This window comes from Populus nigra, chromosome 8 (assembly GCF_951802175.1).
Source record: "Populus nigra chromosome 8, ddPopNigr1.1, whole genome shotgun sequence".
Taxonomy (NCBI): Eukaryota; Viridiplantae; Streptophyta; class Magnoliopsida; order Malpighiales; family Salicaceae; genus Populus; species Populus nigra.
In genome coordinates this window covers 4,507,103-4,527,550 of record NC_084859.1, presented here as the reverse complement: position 1 = coordinate 4,527,550, position 20,448 = coordinate 4,507,103, and the positions used below count along the sequence as shown (strand labels likewise).

At 34.0% G+C, this 20,448-nt stretch overlaps 2 protein-coding genes across 6 annotated transcripts; one reads left to right on the top strand and one right to left on the bottom strand.

The window, feature by feature from the left end:
• The first annotated feature begins 2,426 nt into the window (after positions 1–2,426).
• LOC133700491 (beta-galactosidase 17) lies at positions 2,427–17,480 on the top strand. Of its 5 annotated transcripts, none has more exons than XM_062124029.1 (19): positions 2,427–2,726; positions 2,811–2,915; positions 3,012–3,207; positions 3,294–3,382; positions 3,934–4,014; positions 10,316–10,410; positions 11,415–11,485; positions 12,221–12,311; positions 12,384–12,501; positions 12,600–12,695; positions 12,769–12,817; positions 13,970–14,157; positions 14,270–14,341; positions 14,539–14,688; positions 15,178–15,228; positions 15,936–16,104; positions 16,320–16,465; positions 16,581–16,646; positions 17,040–17,480. In XM_062124029.1, exons 1-19 carry the CDS (start codon positions 2,538–2,540, stop codon positions 17,142–17,144), a joined length of 2,127 nt encoding a protein of 708 aa, XP_061980013.1. In that variant the 5' UTR covers positions 2,427–2,537; the 3' UTR covers positions 17,145–17,480. The 5 variants fall into 5 exon arrangements, 3 of the variants coding, with proteins under 3 accessions (XP_061980013.1, XP_061980014.1, XP_061980016.1); XR_009843417.1 differs by having other exon boundaries at positions 2,433–2,726; positions 16,303–16,465; positions 17,040–17,113; XR_009843418.1 differs by having other exon boundaries at positions 2,433–2,726; positions 16,303–16,465; positions 16,574–16,646; positions 17,040–17,107.
• Positions 17,481–17,520: 40 nt separating this feature from the next.
• Positions 17,521–20,330, bottom strand: LOC133700492 (uncharacterized). Its single transcript, XM_062124033.1, has 2 exons — positions 20,129–20,330; positions 17,521–18,054 (listed from the first exon to the last, which is right to left on the bottom strand). Exon 2 carries the CDS (start codon positions 18,040–18,042, stop codon positions 17,830–17,832), a length of 213 nt encoding a protein of 70 aa, XP_061980017.1. The 5' UTR covers positions 18,043–18,054; positions 20,129–20,330; the 3' UTR covers positions 17,521–17,829.
• Positions 20,331–20,448: the final 118 nt, after the last annotated feature.

The following is a 20,448-nucleotide window of genomic DNA, read 5'->3' as shown; positions in this document are numbered from 1 at the left end:
TTATTAAATTTTATTCTAGAATTTAAGCTTTGATATTAAATAAAAGTGTGAGGTAAATCCAAGAAGGGTTGCATTAGCTTGTTAATTAAGAATTTATTTTTAACTTTAAACAATATATAACTCAACCTTATTATCAACTCAAACAATAATATAGACAAACTTAAATATGCATTAAATCAATCAACACTTCACGATAATTACAATAATAAAAAGATAAATTTAAGAGACCTATTGAAATTTTTATAGAGGTTCAGACAACCACCTCCTTCTCTTTTTCAACAACCTTTCAAGAGTTTCACTAACATTTATATAATCTATTTTACAAGTGAGGTCATTATATAATCTTTTTCACATGTCAAAAATTAAAACCTTTCGTAATTCTTTTTCAGGTTTAGGATTAACCCAAAAATTTTATACAAGTTAAAGATCAAACTTACTATCTAATATTTTTTACTAGCATAAGATTAGCAAACCCTTTTTCACCAATACTTGTAAATGGACAAGTATCAAACTACTTGAATAACCTTTAGGAGGCTTTCCCGAGTGTTTTGAATGTCACTTGCACTTTTTACAATATTACTCTCTCAATAGAGTTTAATGGAATACAAATAAAACACTTAGATAAATTGTGCCAATAACACTAAAAATATTTATGTTTGTTAGAGAATTTTATACACCATTGTTCGAACTAGTTAAATTGTTTTGAGGTTTTTTTTTAATGAGTGTAATTGTATTAAAGGAAAAAATATATACACACACAAAAGTACGAGGCATACACCAAAAAATACAAAAACCTGTTACTTAGGTTAAACTGATCACAAGCAATAAGAGAAAGAAGCATAAGCTAAAGAAGCTCAAAGTTGCAAAAGCAGACTCCTTGGACAAAATAGTTGGATAACCAGTTGACCGATGGTTCATAATGAAACCTAGGAATTTAAATACCTATAAATCGATCAACCGATTCCTGAAAATCACAAAACCAATCACTACTAGAAAATCGACGAAAACCAAAGGAATTGCCGACATAATTTTTTCTGTTTAAAATACTTTAAGGGTATTTTAATTTTTTTTAGAAAAAATAAAAAAAATTGTAATGTTTTTTTATAAAACAAATAATAAAAAAATTAATTAGGATTTCTGTTTAGGATATTTCAAGGGTAATTTAAATGTTTTTTTATAAAAAAAAATTATAAAAAAATTAATTAGCATTTCGATTTAGGATACTTCAAGGGTAATTTAAATGTTTTTCTATAACAAATAAAAAAATTTATAAAAAACATTAATTAAGATTTCTATTTAAGATACTTCAAGGATATTTTAATGATTTTTTTATAAAAATAAAAAAATTAATTAGCATTTCGATTTAGGATACTTCAAAAGTAGTTTAAATGTTTTTTTATAAAAAATAAAAAAATTATAAAAAAAATTAATTAAGATTTATGTTTAGAATACTTCAAAGATATTTTAATGATTTTTTTATAAAAATAAAAATGATTATAAAAAGAAATTAACTAACATTTTTGTTTAGAATACTTCAATAATAGTTTAAATATTTTTTTATATATATAAAAAAAATTAAGTATGACTATCAGATTCAATGTTCTCGGTCTATATAAGCATCAGACCTAAGTCTCTTGGGTCTGTAATAGCACCGGACTCAATAGACTCAAGAGACTTGGATGTGTAACAGCGCTAAACCCAAAAGACTTGGGTTTGGATTGACCGTCAGACTCAAGACTCATGAATTTAGCATGACTGTCGAACTCAAGACACTTAAAATATTTCCTATATTTTTAATATTTTTCTTACATTTTAATAGTTTTTTTTTGTTTTTTTGTTATTCATCCACTGCAAAATATATACCCATATTCTAGGTTTTTTTTTCATTAATTGCGGTAAAAGTATCTACAGAGAGAATTTTATATAACTTTAGCATCTAATGAGAAATTCTTACAATTGACAACTGATAAGATTAATTGTACATGCTTTTAACTCGAGTTGTGGAAGGAAAACAAATTAAAAAGAGATCAGGCTAGAAAAAAAAACCAAATGGGTGAGCTGGCATGTCAAAAAGAGGGTTTTGGTCTCGTTCTTGTCTATAAAATAAAAATTGATTGAATTATTTTGATATATTAATATTAAAAACATTTTTTAAAAAATAAATAAAATATTATTTTAATATATTTATAAATAGAAAATATTTAAAAATTAACCACTGCTACACTACTTTTCAAGGCATTTCAGAGAAAAAAATAAAATATCTTCACCACCAATATTTATTTTCAGTCATGACCTTAAGTTTAAAAATGTAGGGATTAAAAACGTAATTTATAAGAATATAAGGACTGGTCACCTGGTTTTGCTAAACTAAAGGGGCTAAGTTTATAATTAAGTCTTTGACTCCAATCATCTGACTCCAATCATCTGACAAATGAAACGATGACTCAACAGCTCTCTCTCTCCCTCGAACTTGGCTGGAGCGGCAAAAAGCTTTGATCGGACCTTCTCGGCTCACCAAAACTACTATTACTACTGGTATGAGGAAAACAATGGGGAGAAAGAGCAGAACCAAGACGACACTGTTTTTCCTACTCATCTCTCTTATTTCTTTTCTCGCTTTCGCTCCCGTCTTCGCTCCTCTCCCTTCTTTCTCCTCCCACTACTCTCTCTCTCCTCGCCACCACCGCCACCACCACCACCGAAAGGTAGTGACCAGCACCATCGCGGTAAATAATTCTCTCTTTCTAAAAGTTCAACACTCATAATCAAAGCAAGCATTAATCAATTTCAATTAACTTTACTCTAATCAGGTTAAGCCTCGATCATTCGAGATCGACGACGACAAGTTCTGGAAAGACGGCGAGTTTTTCAGGATCATCGGCGGCGACTTGCATTACTTTCGCGTTATTCCTCAGGCATCTCTCTAGTTATTTGTTTTCTGTTTTTATGAATTAATTTCTGGATTTATTTTGATGTGTTTACTTATTTACTTTTTGCGAAAAAAAAAAAAGTACTGGGAAGATAGGTTGGTGAGAGCAAAGGCACTGGGATTGAATACTATTCAAACTTATGTGCCTTGGAATCTTCATGAGCCACAGCCTGGTAAACTAGTGTTTGAGGGGATTGCTGATCTTGTCTCTTTTCTCAAACTCTGCCACAAGCTTGATATACTTGTCATGCTCCGACCCGGCCCCTATATCTGTGGAGGTTGTTTTATCTACCCTTTGTTACTTACTGTTCTATGAGAGGCCTCGCATTAAACGTCAGCCTAATTAGTTGTGTTTGTTTGTTAGAGTGGGATTTGGGGGGCTTTCCAGCTTGGTTACTAGCCATCGAACCGCCTCTCAAATTGAGATCGTCTGATCCTGCTTACCTTCGATTGGTATGTTTCGCAATGACTTTGTTGGTAATGATGATATTGTTCATATATTATACATGTGACATTTATGGTGGGGATTTCAAATGGTGGACAAGGGAGTTGCATTTTGTATTGTTGGTGATTTCTGTGGTATTCATTGTTTTGTTCTTTATATATATATATATATATATATATATATATATATATATATATATATCCTTCATCACAGCTTGGATTGATCATTCTGTTTCACCCTACTTTGGTTTGTTTTATTTCTTTGAAGTTACATATGTTTACCTATTAAGTTCTTATATAAGAAGACAATTACACGATGGTTTGGCCTTTTATGCTATCATGAGGATGTTTCATTTGACTATCTATACGGCCTTGAAATGGAAGGCTCTGTTTTACTAATTTCTTAGATTGATGATGGCTTATCGAGGTAATGCAAATTTGTTTGGGGTTAATAACGATGGAGTGATTGTATGAATTCTTTTAGTTCTGTATCCCATGATCTCTAAATGTTGTAATTTTGAATCCGTCTTTTTTATTCAATAGGGACTTAAATTTTGTAGGTTGATAACTGGTGGGGAATCTTACTTCCGAAGGTAGCTCCGTTTCTTTATAATAATGGAGGCCCAATCATAATGGTTCAGGTAAGTGAATTTGTTACTTCTTATTAATATATCTTCTATGATTTATAACAGAGTATAAATGTAAAAAATGATGTGGATCTTATTGTTGATCAACAACATCCAAAACGTGAAAAATATTTCCATTTAGAAGATAGTTTCTCTTTAACAAGTTGAAGAAAGCTATAGATCTCACTGCTAATAATTTTTCAACCCTTAAATTTCTTTGGAGAAAGAAGTTTGCCTTGATAATCAATTATACTCTTGTATAGAAAAATAAAAAATTCACAACATTAGTTGATCTTTTTAAAATATATCTTTCATTCTTTGTTTTCCAATTCCCTTTGACTATTAGTTATACATTGTCATAAGGAGAATGAAAGATGACGGATATTTCTGAATAAAATTGGGTCAAACTAGTATGGTTTTTTCTTGTATCATTTCTGGTCTACCTGATGAAGATATTAGCTGAATGCCTCTCAATGGAGGATTGCATCTTTTTAAATAGTAAGTATTAATAGAATTACATTCTATAATTACTCCTGTACCATAATTACATTCTATCTGAAAAGGTAACTATGAACAAACTAATTTTCTATTAATCAATCTTCGTAGATCAAGCTCCCTAAATCAAGAAACTATATATCAATCAATCTCCTTTGATCAAGCTCCCTAAATCAAGTAATTGTATATCAATCTATCTTTTTAAATCTAGATATTAAAACCAACATCCCCTCAAATTTCACAAGCATCAATTGTTAACCATGAGTTTATTTTGATGACTGGATAGAGCCTTGGTAAACACATCAATTGTCTGGAACTTAGTGAAAATGTAAGGGATAGCAATCACATGTTGGTAAAAAAAAACAATAGAATAACAATCTACTTCAATGTGTTTGGTGTGCTCATGAAAGACTAGATTGACAACAATTTGAATAGCAATGGTGTTATCAGTATGAAGAAGAGTAGGAATAAGCTGAGGAATACCAAGTTCACCCTACAGACCCTGAAGCCAAACTATCTCAAAGCATGCAGATGACATAACACAATATTTAGGACAAGAAATAAGAGAATCACTAAGAAACATGCACCAACCAGTAATTGAACGACGAGTAACAAGACAACCAGTCGAATCCGTATCACTAAAACCCATCAATTGTAAAGAAGTTCTAGTAGAAAAGAATAACCTGTGACCGGAAGTACCTTTGAGATAACGAAGGATATATCGTACAATGACTGGGTGAGAATGGCGAGGAGCCTAGATAAACTGACTAACTCGCTATATAATAAAAGAAATATGTGGCCAAGTAATTGTAAAATAATTCAAACTCCTTATCAACTGTTGATACTTCTGTTGTAACTTCAAGTTGACCTCTATTGGTGTAAGATCCAAGTTACTAGATTTAAGAATAGCTAAGGTGAGAAGCTCTTGAGTATACTTGTGCTTATGTAGAAGTGTGCTAGTTGAACAACAACATGCCTCAAGACTAAGAAAATACTATAGGATACCAAAATCTTTCATATGAAATGAAGTGTTAATATGCTTCTTTAGTTGCTCAATCAACTGATAATCACACTCTTTAATAACAAAATCATTCACATATACAAGAAATATAACAATCCTAGTAGCATTCATTCGGAGAAAGAGAGAGGAGTCAAATTGACTCTGAATAAAATTAAATCAAGAAAGGTAGAACGGAATTTCTCAAACCAAGCACGTGGTGCTTGCTTCAATCCATAAATTAGTTGCTCAATCAACTGATAATCACTCTTTAATAACAAAATCATTCACATATACAAGAAATACAACAATCCTAGTAGCATTCATTCGAAGAATGAGAGAGGATTCAAATTCACTCTTAATAAAATTAAATCAAGAAGGGTAGAACGAAATTTCTCAAATCAGGCACGTGGTGCTTGCTTCAATCCATAAAGAGATTGTTTTAACAACAAACCTCATAGTAGGAGTGAGTGAACATGCGAGGTAGAGGAGTCATATATATTCCTTTGAGGTCTCCATACAAAAATGCATTTTTCACATCCATTTGTTAGATTGACCGCCCTTTCAAGGCAATAATGGCCATAACAGTGCGAACAATAGTTATCTTGGACAGAGTTGCAAATGTTATCTCATAATCAAGTCCATACTCTTGTTGTTTCCCAAGAGTCACCAGATAGACTTTATATATTGCAATAAAACTATCAGGTCATAGCTTTATGATATAAATCTATTTAGAACCAAGAAGTTCGACGCCATCAAGATAAGAAACAATATCCCAAGTGCTTGTCTTGAAGAGCTTGAAGCTCTTCTTGCATAGACGACTTCCAACATGCTTGAGTAGAAACTTGAGAGTAGGACTTAGGTGCAATAGTAGTATTAAGAGTAGCTTGAAGAGTTGAACCCATACCACCTATTTGGAGGACGTGAAATTTGAGATGATCAATGAAGTTCAGCTAGGACGAGATCTAGTGTCATGGTTGGGTAAGGCAATGGGATCGATGGATGACGTCTCTGATACACAATTTCTGACTTAAAACGCTCAACAAAACTTGATACATTATCAAAATTAGAAAGCAAAACCGAAGAGAATCATGAGAAATAAAAGACTTGAAAGAAATATTGATTTTTAAATAATACCACATTTTAAGAAATACAAAGTTTATTAGCTGTCAAATCATAATGCACAAACCCTTTATGAACATTATTATATCCTAGAAAAGCACTCCGAACAGATTGAGCAACAAACTTGTTTCGTTTAATTAATGGTAAGTAAACAAAACACACATAATCAAATATATGAAGAGGTTAATACTCAAGAGTCATGCCAAATAAGTGATAAAACAGGGAATTGAAATTGAGAATTTGGGAGGGTAGATGATTAATCAAATAAACAACCATCGATAATGGTGGTACTGAAGAGTTAATTAACAAGGTACGAACATCTAAAAGGTGAAGATTCTTACGCTCCGCAACCCTATTCTATTGAGGAGTGTGGACAGTAATGTTGGGAGAGAATACCCTTCATTTATAGATAAAGCCATTGGACATATATTCCTCCCAAAATTATCTTAGAGTCTTAATACAATTAAAAAATTGATTTTCAACATAAACAATAAAATTCTGAAAGACAAAAAACACATCAGTTTTAGAACAAAAAAATAAAAATACCCAAACAAAATGACTATAATCATCAATAAATATCATGAAATATTTGTACTAAGCATGTGAAATAACGGGACTAATGCCCTATATGATAGTATGAATAATCTTAAAACAAGCAGAAGCCTGATTGCCATGTGAAGGAAAGGGTAAGGACTTGCTTTTACCAAGTTTACATGAACCGCAATCAATAGACATGGTGGAAGGTCAAAACAAATCTTTATTGCCCAAATAACTATGTTTCATAAGATAAGTCAAAACAATAGAATTAGAATGTCCCAATTTCTTATGCCATACATGACTATTATTAACAACCGCAGTACAACCGAAAGAAATAGACATGAATGGAAAACTGGAGAGGAAATAGATGTCCCGTTTTAGGCCCTTTTCTATCACTTTCCCCAACGCTTGATTCTTGATTATGCACATGACAATTATCATAATCAAAGTGAATTTTACAATTATTATCTACCAATTGGCCAACAAAATTTAAATTAGCAGATAAATTTGGAGATATAAAAACATTATTAAAGAAAGACTCCAAAGTTCCAATCATAGTGATATGAAGAGCAGTATCATTGGTTATCTGAATATGCTGCTTACCCTCATACCTTTATACTTACAAACTTTATGTAAAGCATAAGTACTATTAGTTATGTGATTGGAAGCTGCAAAGTCAGTCAACCAAGAAGAAGCAGATTCCCCTTACCTTGTACGCCGAAGACAGAGAAGGTAGAAACAATCATATATTAGACCATCTCGAGTGTGAGATAAGATGTAGAACTACCTATAGATCGCAGATCCAAAGAAGGAACCAGAGAGGCAACCGCCAAATTGGACTGGATAAAATTATGAGGGGCTAAAGCATGTCGATTTTGAAATCACACTCGACAATCTTTAATGTTGTGCCTTTTTTTTTTACAATAATTGCGAAATTTCTTGCTGTAGTGCTTTGCAACATGCCCAAACTCCTTACAATTGTAGCACTGAGTTTGTGACTTGGATCTTCCTCTGCCATTAACAACATATGCTATCTAAAATATCGTAGACATCATGGTTTCTAAATTAAGGCCAAAATGAGTGACTTGGTGTTGTTCTTCACATAATTTCTCCAAACAAACCTCCAAAGATGAAACAAGATTACAGTTGTTTAAACTAGCACATGCAGTCTCAAATTTTGATTTTAGTTTCATCAAAAACTGATCCCTATAGCTCTTATGATGGACAACTTGTAGTGTTGCAATGACCTCTTTTTGAATGGTAGGATGAACTATCCTAATATAAATGCTCTGAAGATAAACCCACATCTCCATAGCAATATTGAAGATCATTCACCTACTTGGTTCAATAGAACCAAATAGCCAAGAGATAATGCAACCATCCTTGCACTCCCAAGAATCAATCACCTTGGGATTAGTTAGAGCCTTAGATGACCCATTAACCCTATAACTCTTTTCCCTTCACAAGTATCTTGAATTCAAACTCCCAAATGGAGTAATTCTTTCCATTTGAACAAACAATAAAATATTTTTCTTTCATTATAAATCAGAAAAAACAAGAAATTAGCTAGTGAAAAAGTAGACCTTGATGTCAAAAAAAAGAAAAAGAAAAAGAAAAAAAACCTTCAAACTGCTGAGAATGGGAACTCCTAAAATACCCAACTATGTCGCTATAATGTTGATGCGAACCCTAGCGGAATTTAATGATATTTGCGACCCCAAGATCAATCTAACCCAAGTTTGTTGAGATTTGAATGAGCTTATCACAATGGAAGACTTGCTCCAAGGCAACAAGACTATAAACCAACTCGATCACAACGCCTACACCTGGAGACAAGCAAAAGAAGTATAAATTCACAACAAAGAATGGTCAATTCTTTGAAGAGTTGAAAGTTCAATCAAGAACCAAGATTGAGCAACCAAAAGTCGGCTACAATGCTGAAAATATTATCAAAAGTCTGCCCTAAAATTATTCCTAACGAGTATTTATACTTCAAGCCAAAACCCTAGTTTTCCTAATGGGTCTCACATAAACCCAATTTAAATAATAATCAACCAAAGCTAAAACTAGCCCAAACTAATTAAAATAAAAAAAATAAACAAGTCTAAAACCCAAACAAATTGTCTCCTCTCAAAATAATTAAAGTTTGACAACCCAACTAATTAAATAAGACAAGTTCGTTGTTTCTGCATTTTGTCTGGCAGCAACAAGGCCCAACTTAAAACAGATGGTTCTCTCTCGTCTTAATGAATTATAAGGTGTGTCATATACCGTTGGAAAGGTATGGAAGTCTAGTTTCAAGCCCAACTAGAATCACATCAAAATTCGATCTGTAACTCTAGTTATGACTAAAAGAGTAACGAAAGGTCAAACTGTCCGAATCTAGTATTCTTCTCCCAATCGTTGTGTAATGGTCTTGGTTCCACCAACAAGCCCCTCTTGAACATGAATCAGATTAATCAAGGCTTGCTCTTTATTATTACAAATCCTCTTGAAGTCCACCTTAGCCCATGTATCTTGAAGAAGTTCATTGAAAGCTTCTTTGAACTTCTTAGCCCTAAGCCTAGTAACTGGACCAACTGGAACCTTCAATGGATCCTTTGATGGTTGGATTGCATCAAATGTCCAGCCAAAACAAAATCTCTTTACCCCAAAAAATTGCCTATAGTCCTAAAACTAGTCTCGAGAGAGAAACCCAAAAAAAATATCCCATAACACGACCAAGAAAAAATACTAACCTAAAGAGTTTAAGTACAAAATTTATAATTTTGGCTCTGATACCATATAAAAATGGTCTGAATGTCTCTTAACATAATTACATTCTACAATCACTCATTGACCATAGTTACAATCTCTCTAAAAAGTAATTGCCTATCAATCAATCTCTCTGGATCAAGCTCCCTAAATCAAATAATTGCATATCAATTAATCTTTCCACATCAAGAAATTGCAGCGAACACTGTGTGAGATAGGAGAAGGTTTTGATAGCCATTTGGAAATATATTGTCCTCTAAGATTCACCAAAAAGTATCAAAGATTCAGAATCATCTCACAAAATGTCTTAATCCTTTGTAGGATCATATTTCTTTATCTCAATGCCAAATTGTTTGCATACTTTCAGTATTTGTAAACTAGTAGTTTTCAATGAAAGTGATTATCTTGCAGATCGAGAATGAGTTTGGTTCATATGGAGATGACAAAGCTTATCTTCATCACCTGGTCAAATTGGCCCGAGGACATCTTGGTGATGGTATCATTTTGTAAGAGTTTCTGTATCTTCAATCTTCTATTCATGGTTTCATGTAAAGCTCATTCAGTTGTTTCCTTCATGTATGTGTCAGTATGTTCTTACTACACAACGTGGTTGTATGTCTATGGCTTAGTTTTTGGTGTCTTTGTTTCATGCATAAGATGATTACTCTCAAAGTGCACCCATAACTCATTTTCGCATCATGAACTCTTGAGGGTAGAAATAGGATCGTGACTCAGTAATTGTTTCCTTCTTGTTCATTAAAGAATGTACACATAACATATAGTTTGTAATTGTTATATTCAGTTCAGTTACTTGGGGAACTGCTGACTTGGCAGTGAGAGAGCTTCAGAGTTTATGTGATATTATTTTCTTGAAATTTCTCGCATCGATCTGGAATTTAACGGAACTTTACAGTTTTGTTTATGGCAATATCATCAGCTAGGACTGTATGGATTTGGATCACTTTGATACCATTACCATCCCTTTAGGATGCTTAAGAAACCATTTAATCCAATAGTGAAGGAATGCAATTTCCTTGGTGCCTCCCACTTGAATTTGCACGTTGATCTTTCTGGCAGTTTTCTACCCATCCAATTGGACGTCTATCACCACCAACCTAAGATCATTACTACATTTGATTAAATGCATATTAATTCTCTTGGTTATGGTACCATCTCCTTTTGATTTTCTGTAAATATAAAACAGAGTGCTGTGTATTTGTACCTCTACCTTTCTCCCTTTTAGATATATATCTGGATACATTTGATTTGATTAGATGTTGTGAATTCTCTGTGCTTTGCATCTGTTTATTCCTGCTTTCATCAATTAAAACATCATTGTGTCATGTCCTTAAGATGTTGTATGGTAGAAAAAAGTTTCTGTTTCCTATTGCATTTATCCAAAATGTATTCCAACCACAGCGTTAGCTTCAGTTTAACTTATTTAACTAAATTTTGCATAGATTATTTCAATTGTTTAATTAGTGTCCCTATCTTGACTAATTATTTCTAGGTATACCACGGATGGAGGTTCTAGAGAAAATCTTGAGAAAGGAACCATTCGAGGAGATGCTGTCTTTTCAAGTAAAATTATGAAGTTTCTTTTCAAATCTTATGTGTACTTGATTATTACCCAAGCTGCTAAGATATCTTAAGTTAATACTATGTTTATATTTGTCTATTAGATTCTAACCGTAACATATTCCACATACAAATGCTATTATTGGTATTATGTGTAAACACATATTTTCCATGAATTTCAAGTGTATAAGTGTCAATATTCATGCTTGAGTATCTGGTGTTTGTTATCTAGGGTAAAGTGAAGAGTTCAAGTAACATAGACATATTACAGAGCATGTGTCAAAGGTTCTCTTATTGGCAGCACATTCATTTGAATAGCTATGGAGAAAGTGTGATCGAGTTCAACCCTGTTTCTGTGAATTATGGGAAATTGACCATGTTATTTTCTGGATGCCTATGGCTTGCGATTTCATTCGTTCTCATTTTTTTCTACTTTTTTTTTTATTTCACTTAGATTACATGAAAAACAGTCAAGAATAGCAAATAATCAGAGAGAGAGGGGGTGAGAGGGAGAGGGAGAGTGAGAGGGAGAGAGCTTAGCATATGACCACAAGGCCATGAAGTCTGCCTCAAGGAAAGAACACATGGCCATTTACTTTATGTATATGACTTGTGCTTTGAGTGAAGCTTCTTAAACCTTGAAAATCTAGAAGTTCCATATATACAAAATTCAGATTTTCTATTGGAATGGTATAAATATCTTAAGCTTGCATCACATGTTTTATATGCAATATGCAGCTGTAGACTTCACTACTGGTGATGATCCTTGGCCTATATTCAAGTTACAAAAGGAGTTCAATGCCCCTGGAAAATCACCACCACTTTCTTCGTAAGTGCTTCATTAAATAATTTGATGTTGAATGGTCAGTGGTTCTACATTTTTAGTGCTTGGTGTTTCCAGGGAGTTTTATACAGGTTGGCTGACACATTGGGGTGAGAAGAATGCAAAGACTGGTGCTGATTTTACTGCATCAGCCCTGGAAAAGATATTGTCACAGAATGGCTCTGCTGTGCTTTATGTATGTCCTCTAGTTCAAACCTTTTCCTGCTGCTGAAGTATTTGTGTGCAAGTAATTGCATTACCTTTTTTCTTTTTATGATTTTTTAAAATTCCCAGATGGTGCATGGTGGAACAAACTTTGGATTCTACAATGGAGCAAATACTGGTGTAGATGAGTCTGATTACAAGCCAGACATCACTTCGTATGATTATGTGAGGACTGACTTGCGGGATTACTGATTTTATGGAATAGAATGTATACTGGACTAAAATGATAATTTTCCAGGATGCACCAATCAGCGAATCTGGAGATGTGGAGAACGCAAAATTCAATGGTATGATTTCTTTTTTGGCGTGGGTGAGGGATAAATTTTTTTCTGTAATGATTGTGATTACTTTGGACTAGTTTTAATCTTGTTTGTTTGGCAACTTGCTTCCTGAATGACAATAACCAAGTGTATTAAGGATTGATAAAACAGAACGCAACTTGCATTTTTCAAAAGCATTGGAATTTTCTTGCTGCGGCATGCTTTTGTTCCTGGCTACTTTTGTGGGTATAATTTTAATGTTTCCACTTATTGATTTTGAGATAGATAACTGGGAGGACAAACTTTCTAATAAATATGGCCAGCTCTGTTCTGATCAAGACCTTTTCTTTTCCTTTTTTTCTCTTTCCACTATGTTGGAAGGCCAATGGAGGAGAAGTGATTTTAGTGGGTAGATTGCACAGATAAAAGTGTAGCATGCCTGACTCTTGATTGTGCTTAATGATGTCACTTGAGTTTAAAGGAATAAATATCATACATAAGCATGTCTCAAGACTCTTGCTGCAAACGCATCTGTTAATAATGCCAATAGAAAGTTTCATTCAACTGGTAGTGGTTAAAAAATGATCCATCTCTGAGCATCTCTCTTTCTCGTATGGAGAGGCATGGCCTAACCACTGGTAGCTGTGACATGTTTAGCTAGTACATTTCCAGAGCATTTCCATATAAAGCCTTGTACTTGGAATTGAACACAGAAAAATGCAAGAATAATTGCTGATAGGATGCGTGCCTACATTTACATTATACCTTTTATCATTGATTTATTTTTTCTTTAGCTCCTGAGAAAGTGACTCTATGAGTGGTTACTTTAGATGTTGGGATGATTTAAAATAGTAATTTTGGTGTTAGATTGGTCGTATAAGACAGGAGTTGACATCTTTAGCTGTTTCAGTATTTTCTGTCCTGCACTATTAACGATATGGTGTTTGACTCACTCTTATCCTCCTAGATTAATGTCTCACTGTGACGGATTTCTTTACATAAAAGGAAATTTCAGTCATGATAAGTATGTCCAAATGTGCTTGCAGTTTTTCAGAGCTGCCTAGCATGTCTCTGAAACTGTTTTCAGATTTATTTGTTAATGACCATTGACTCAAATTTCTATTCTAAGCAGTGCTTATCTAGCAAGATAATATATAGATAGATCACTCCTTACTTCAGCACTGCGCAGGGTTATTGAACTTCATACCGCAGCATCTCTTCCGTCTGTTCCTTCTGATAATGGAAAGATGGGATATGGACCTATTCAGTTACAGAAAACAGCATTCTTGTTTGATTTACTTGACAATATTAATCCAGCTGATGTAGTTGAATCTGAAAATCCACTCTCAATGGAGTCTGTGGGACAGGTGTTCAACTTTATTATCTTATCTATATATATGTTTTTTTTTTTAAGTTTATGTTTTGTAGCTATCCTTATTGAACAAAAATTGGTTGCTACCTGAAACTTCTTCGATTCAGATGTTTGGATTTCTGTTATATGTTTCTGAGTACACTCCAAAGGATGATAAAAGCGTTCTTCTCATACCCGAGGTATAAAACCATGCATAGATTTTGTAATTTGATCCTTCGTAAAATAGTTGTTTCTTATTGTGTTTTCAATTTATGATAAGGCATGCAATGCTAGTGCATGTCATTTTAATTGTGTCCGAGTTGCATTTTTCACTTGTTCTGTTATTGGTTTGATAACACGAAACAATTTCTTTTTTTCCCAACATTCTATGCTGCAGGTGCATGATAGAGCTCAAGTGTTTACTTTATGCCATTCCAAGGACAATAACAGAAGACCAACACATGTTGGTTCAATTGATAGGTTGTCAAGTAAAAAACTTGGCCTTCATAATGCCAAATGTGCTTCGAACATCAGCTTATTTGTTTTGGTACCTGACTATCCTGTTTCTCGTGAAAAAAATTACTGATGGTTTTACTTTAGCTAGTTATGCAAGCTCTACATTGAAGTTAAAGTGGTTTAATGGAAATGTTGTTGCTGTACAGAGCCATTGGTATTTTATTACTGCGCTTCTGAGTTCATTTTCTTGCTAAAGTTTTTGCGTGAGTTGAGTTTTACTTTGGCTAACAAGGGAAGTTTTATCTATTTTTACATTTTTGATCCGTTTACTCATTGAAATACAGTAACATGACTTAATTCTTGCAATAAACTGGCTTGAAAGCAATTATAAGAAAGATGCTTGAGCAACAGCTTTAATCTCAGTGGATTTTGTTTCCAGTGTATTGCCAATAACGAACGGATTCTCGAGAACTATCCTTTTCCCTTTATTGTGATAGGTCCTCATAATTTGCATGTGTGGGATTTTATGTTGAAAATTATTACATTCTTTATTGAATCAGTTTATTTTTCATTCTGATAGGTTGAAAATCAGGGTCATGTGAATTATGGACCATACATATTTGACAAGAAGGTAAACTTGCTCCTTTTTTATCCGTTAAAGCTGCTTCATGATTTCTTAGTATGATTGTATTACAGTTTCTTTATCTGCGTGGTTGGAATTCAAGAATTCAAATTCTTTTCTTCAGCTCTATAAAATGTCTCCTGCACTTTCTATCTTTCTTGTTGGTGAATTTCTAGCATTCATGGTCTACCTGCTAAAATCTGAACATATAAAGGAAACTTTTCCAGCTAAAGACTATTCACAGTTTAGGAAGAATGCTGGAAAGGAATGGAAAGTTTAGAAAATAGTTGAAGACTATCCAATTTCTCAAGCAGCTGGACAGTCAACACTTCTTGCTTGTCTTCTTCTTTTCAAGACACGATAATTACACGCCAAGTTTACAACTATTATTCTGGAAAAATTCACATTGTATTGTTTGTTGTGTAAATTAAAAGAGGATCCTTCAAAATCTCAGTCATACCCGTTGTCTTTTGATAAAGCTGTGTAGTAATATAGTCATTGTTTCCTCGCTTAAACTATAACGCAAAAGAAATGTGTTATGAATTTTAGCATTGTAATTAATGGGACTTTAGATATTTAAATAGAGGGAATACTACATATCAGATGATAATAAATTCAGAAATCAAAATTTTCTTACATTTTGCATCTTAGATGATATTGCCCTTTCCTCATAGTCTAACAGATGCTATTCAACTGGATTTTTCTTTCTTTTACAGGGAATTTTGTCTTCTGTTTTTCTGGATGGGAGTATTTTGCATGGATGGAAAATGATTCCCATCCCTTTCCACAACCTGAACGAAGTTCCAAAAATCAATCTCATCATTGAAGTTGCACATTCAAGATTCATTACAGTATCAACTCAGAGAGAGTTAAAAGATAAACCTGGTGAGTCTCAAATTCATAAAAAAATGCATTAGCGATCCTCTATGATAGCTGTTGCATCATTTTTTTGTGGTGCCAATTCCTGGTCACTTTTGGTTTTATGGTCAGGCATGACTCCTTTTTCCATCTCATGTTGCAAGTTCATGTCATTTATTAAAGCACAATATGAATAAACAGGACATTGCAATGAATCAACAGTAGTTTGCTTCTATTTTCAGGGAATGTTTCTGAAGTACCAGCATTCTTCACTGGCCATTTCTTTATCGAGAATGCGAACCAGATTCATGATACTTTCATATCATTCAGTGGTTGGGGTAAAGGGATTGCAGTTGTTAATGATTTTAACATAGGAAGATATTGGCCGGTAAAAGAACTTAATTTTGATTTTCCCACCTTGCTCTCAGTCCTCTACTTTTTTATGCCATTAATTTCTTTTTTATTTTCCTACTTTTGTGTACAATTTTCCTCCGAGGTTGCAGTCATTTGGTCCGCAATGCAATCTTTACGTCCCTGCACCGATCCTTCGTCATGGAGAAAATGTTCTGGTATGGAATGCCTAAAGCTTATTTACATGTGGATGTGCATATATGCACTTGCACATTTGTGGGTTTATACGCTATAATACGCATATTAGTTTCTTTGATCACCATTTTTCAGTTTACTCACTAGTTATGGAATCATCTTGGCATCTAAGCCACAAACTTTGTCTATTGATATCATAGTTGTGATCCATGTTGGAATCCATTGTTAAGATGACAAATTCTTTCCCAGGGGTTTCTTAGTTGATATCAAGAATCAACACAATCTTCCTCGTGTCTATGCACTCCATGCCACCCATGCACACCACTGATACTGCATTATTTGGGATGTATCAAACTTGTTTTTTCCTTCTAAAGGTGTTGTTGCCTTGACTTCTTGTCTTGTTTCCGACTTCATAGGTCATACTGGAGTTAGAATCTCCCAACCCTGAGCTTGTCATACATTCAGTTGATCACCCAGACTTCACATGTGGTTCAAGTAAATCAAGCGTGCATCAGCTTTAGTTACACCTTATACATTTGCTACATCAGGGAGATTAGTTGACTCGCCAATGCTGAAACTCTGAAGATCAAGAGCACACATGATGCATTTTGCATTTGGCACAGGGATGGCAGACTGATCAGCAAAATGTTGCCCCGCTTGAGCAGAAGTGAATTTTAGAGAATTGATGCGCATATCAATGAGAATCCCAGAGATGGTTCTGTTTAAACAGCATCATTTACACTGGATTAAGTTGAAAAAACTAATATTATTGCCTTGTCATTGACACCTGAACAAGGATTGGGTTTTCTTGAAAACTCTCCCAGCTATTTAAGAAATGCTCTTCGTTTTCTGTGACATTCTTTCCCTTCTGATTCTATTATTCACAGACAAGGAGAATCACAAAGTACCAAACACTGCCTCTATCAAGCAGTGCGGTCATAATTTTATCAAGAAAACAACAAGCTATCATTTGAGTGGAACAGTGCTATACAACAGTTTATCCCTAAAACTAGAAGGAAAATCAGCAAAATAACCAATGTTATCCGCAGTACCGGAAGCTTGCGATGTAAATCCACAATGTCTTTTCTTTTATTTCCTTGGCTTGAACATTCTCTCTGGATCAAGTTCAAACACAAGCCAAACTCCTCTCAACTTGCTACATACTAAAATTACCTGAGAACCAATGAACCCAAAACTGAAGATTAATCACTGTGAAGGTGAAGGTGAAGGTGAAGGTGAAGTATCATTTGAATCTTTTTTTGGTCCAGAAATAGCAGCAGTTGCAGCTGCTGTGACAGCTGCTGCAGCAGCCCCTAGCTTCACACCACCAGCAGCCTTCATTACACTTGCTACTTTCGCAAATATTGCTACACCCCCTACCAGTACAGCCCTCAAGGCAACTGTTGGTTTTACTGCCATTTCTTATGGGAACTGCAAAATACATTTATGTGAAAAAATCAAAAGGTTGTCCCATCCATAAAAATAACAAGCAAATGCAGCAGCTTGTGGAAATTGAAGGTTGTGAGTGTTCAAGCGAGGATCTAACACAATCATACAAGCATCTGACCCAAACAGATCATGTGAATGACATAGTAGATGCTTTTATGGACCAGAATAACAAGTCTAGATCCAAGATAAGATCTGCTTGCGTCAAACTAGGTTAGCATCTTAAAACAAAGATAACAAGAGATTCGACCATTGAATTGGACTCAAATTTTTCCAAATAATTCTACAAATAGTTTTCCTTTAGCAAGTCAATCCATCACTTATCGACTGTTGGATATAGTTGTGTCAGATTCTCGTGAATGCTCAGAACCTTCAATTTCCCACAAGCATGCTTGTATCAAAATGCCAAATGAAATACCTAGCATATCAACCAAAATAACCAATAACAACTTATCAAAATAAATGAACCTTAGGCTATAAATAACAAGAACATCTTGACCCCACTAAAGCTGTTCTAATGCATGGTTTTGCTGCCCCAATTCATAACATGTGGAGGCCCCAGTTCTTTCTTTCTTCATATCCTTTTTTGAATGTGAACAGAGTTTCTTCCTCAAACTTTAAGTACAGGTTTCAAAAGTGACAAAGAAAAACCTCAAAATGAGAACACTCATATTATCAGCATGCGTGACTGCCTTTGCAGAATTAGTTAAATTGAGGGCAAAAATAAAAAGGAAAAATCAATGCATCCCTTTATATGTTCTTGTGGAGAAGATGAGAAATTTGTCTGAGAAATATTTTTCAGCAGCTTCTCTCTGTTTCCTTCACAGAAATGGAAGAGATGTGTCCAGTAACTGACACAACACAAATCCCAGTCTAAACACCATTCTTAGTTCCCCTGCCCCTTGACTTCGAAAAGACAAGGCACACTAGGCTAATCACATAAATTGTCACCAAAAAGTTCTGAAGAAAGGCAAGAAGAAAAGGAAGGATAAGAGAACAAAAATTTTCATTGTAATAAACTTAGAATCTTTTACATAACTAATGCTGGAGATTTCGTGAGATAGCAAACAAAAATGAAGATTTCTTTCTATCCCATCATGATGTTGAAATATAACAACTACCTGATCAAAGGAAAAACTATCAAAGATTGATAAATTTCTCTGCAATTCCTTCTATTCTCACAAAGCAGGCAGTCTCCTTCAAATTACCTCATCAGTAAGCAAGCATAAACATGTCCTTCTGAATACTAAAATAAACAACCCAACTCTTTGTGCTCGTTCTCATTTCTTCTATAAGAAGTAAAGCAATTTTGGAAATACAATCGCTGCTATCACACATTTCAATAAGCAAGCACAAACATATCCTTCCTGAATACTAAAATAAACAACCCAACTCTTTGTGCCCGTTCTCATTTCTTCTATAAGAATTACAGCAATTTTGGAAATACAATCGCTGCTATCACACATTTCATTCAGGCATCTACCCATTGGCAAAGAACCCTAATAATTCAGACCTCAACGAAAATAGCAGACTGTCCATTTACATGACACAAGTAGCCAGCACAAACGAGTAAGACTAGTGTTAAACAATACAGACACAGACCATAAGACACAAAACATTAAAGAGGTTGTGACTGAAACAATTATTTGCAAAAGCTTCAATGAAACAAACAACAATTTAAAAATATTCACAACACTCTTATCTCTTACATATGCCAACCACATCAATCATATGAATCTTAATACACTTTTCCAATTATAAAATCCTTTACACTTTGTGCTACCAAGCATTATCCAAAAGGGTGCTGATCAAAATAAAAAAGTTTGAACAAATTACAATAAGATCACAAAAACCCATAACATATTTCACCCTCAATATCCAATACATGATTTCCCCATACATAGAAAAGAAAAAAAAAAACACAAGCACAAAACAAAGGCAAGCAGTAAAGTAATTGTTAAATCAGAAGTAAGAGATGGTTAATTAGGGTGAGAGAAAGAAAATGAGAGAGAAAGACAGACAGACACGCATGATAATGAAAGTAGGCAGAGCAAGCAACCTTTCTTGTTCTTTCTTAGTATCCTTTATCCTTGTATCTTGTTGTAGCTACAAATGTTGTCTTTCTTGCTCTCTTCTTGTTCTTGTTCTCTCCTGTGTTGTCTTAGAAGGGAGATGGGAGATGGGAGATGGGAGAAGCTACGTGCCCACTTCAAAACAACATGCCGTTTCTTGGCAGTTGTCGAGTTCTACTACCACCCAACGACGAGTCTTCTCTTGACAAAAACACGGTTTTCTTAGAATTGCAGTAAAAATTATTTTTAAAAATATTTTTTATTTAAAAATATATTAAAATAATATTTTTTATTTTTAATATCATCG

Bases quoted from the DNA above. Each gene is read 5' to 3' on its own strand.
- LOC133700491 (XM_062124029.1), top strand. From the start codon at position 2,538: ATGAGGAAAACAATGGGGAGAAAGAGCAGAACCAAGACGACACTGTTT. The intron at 2,916-3,011 runs GCATCTCTCTAG...AAAAAAAAAAAG, and splicing joins ACTTTCGCGTTATTCCTCAG to TACTGGGAAGATAGGTTGGT. The intron at 14,342-14,538 runs GTATAAAACCAT...TCTATGCTGCAG, and splicing joins GCGTTCTTCTCATACCCGAG to GTGCATGATAGAGCTCAAGT.
- LOC133700492 (XM_062124033.1), bottom strand. From the start codon at position 18,042: ATGGCAGTAAAACCAACAGTTGCCTTGAGGGCTGTACTGGTAGGGGGT.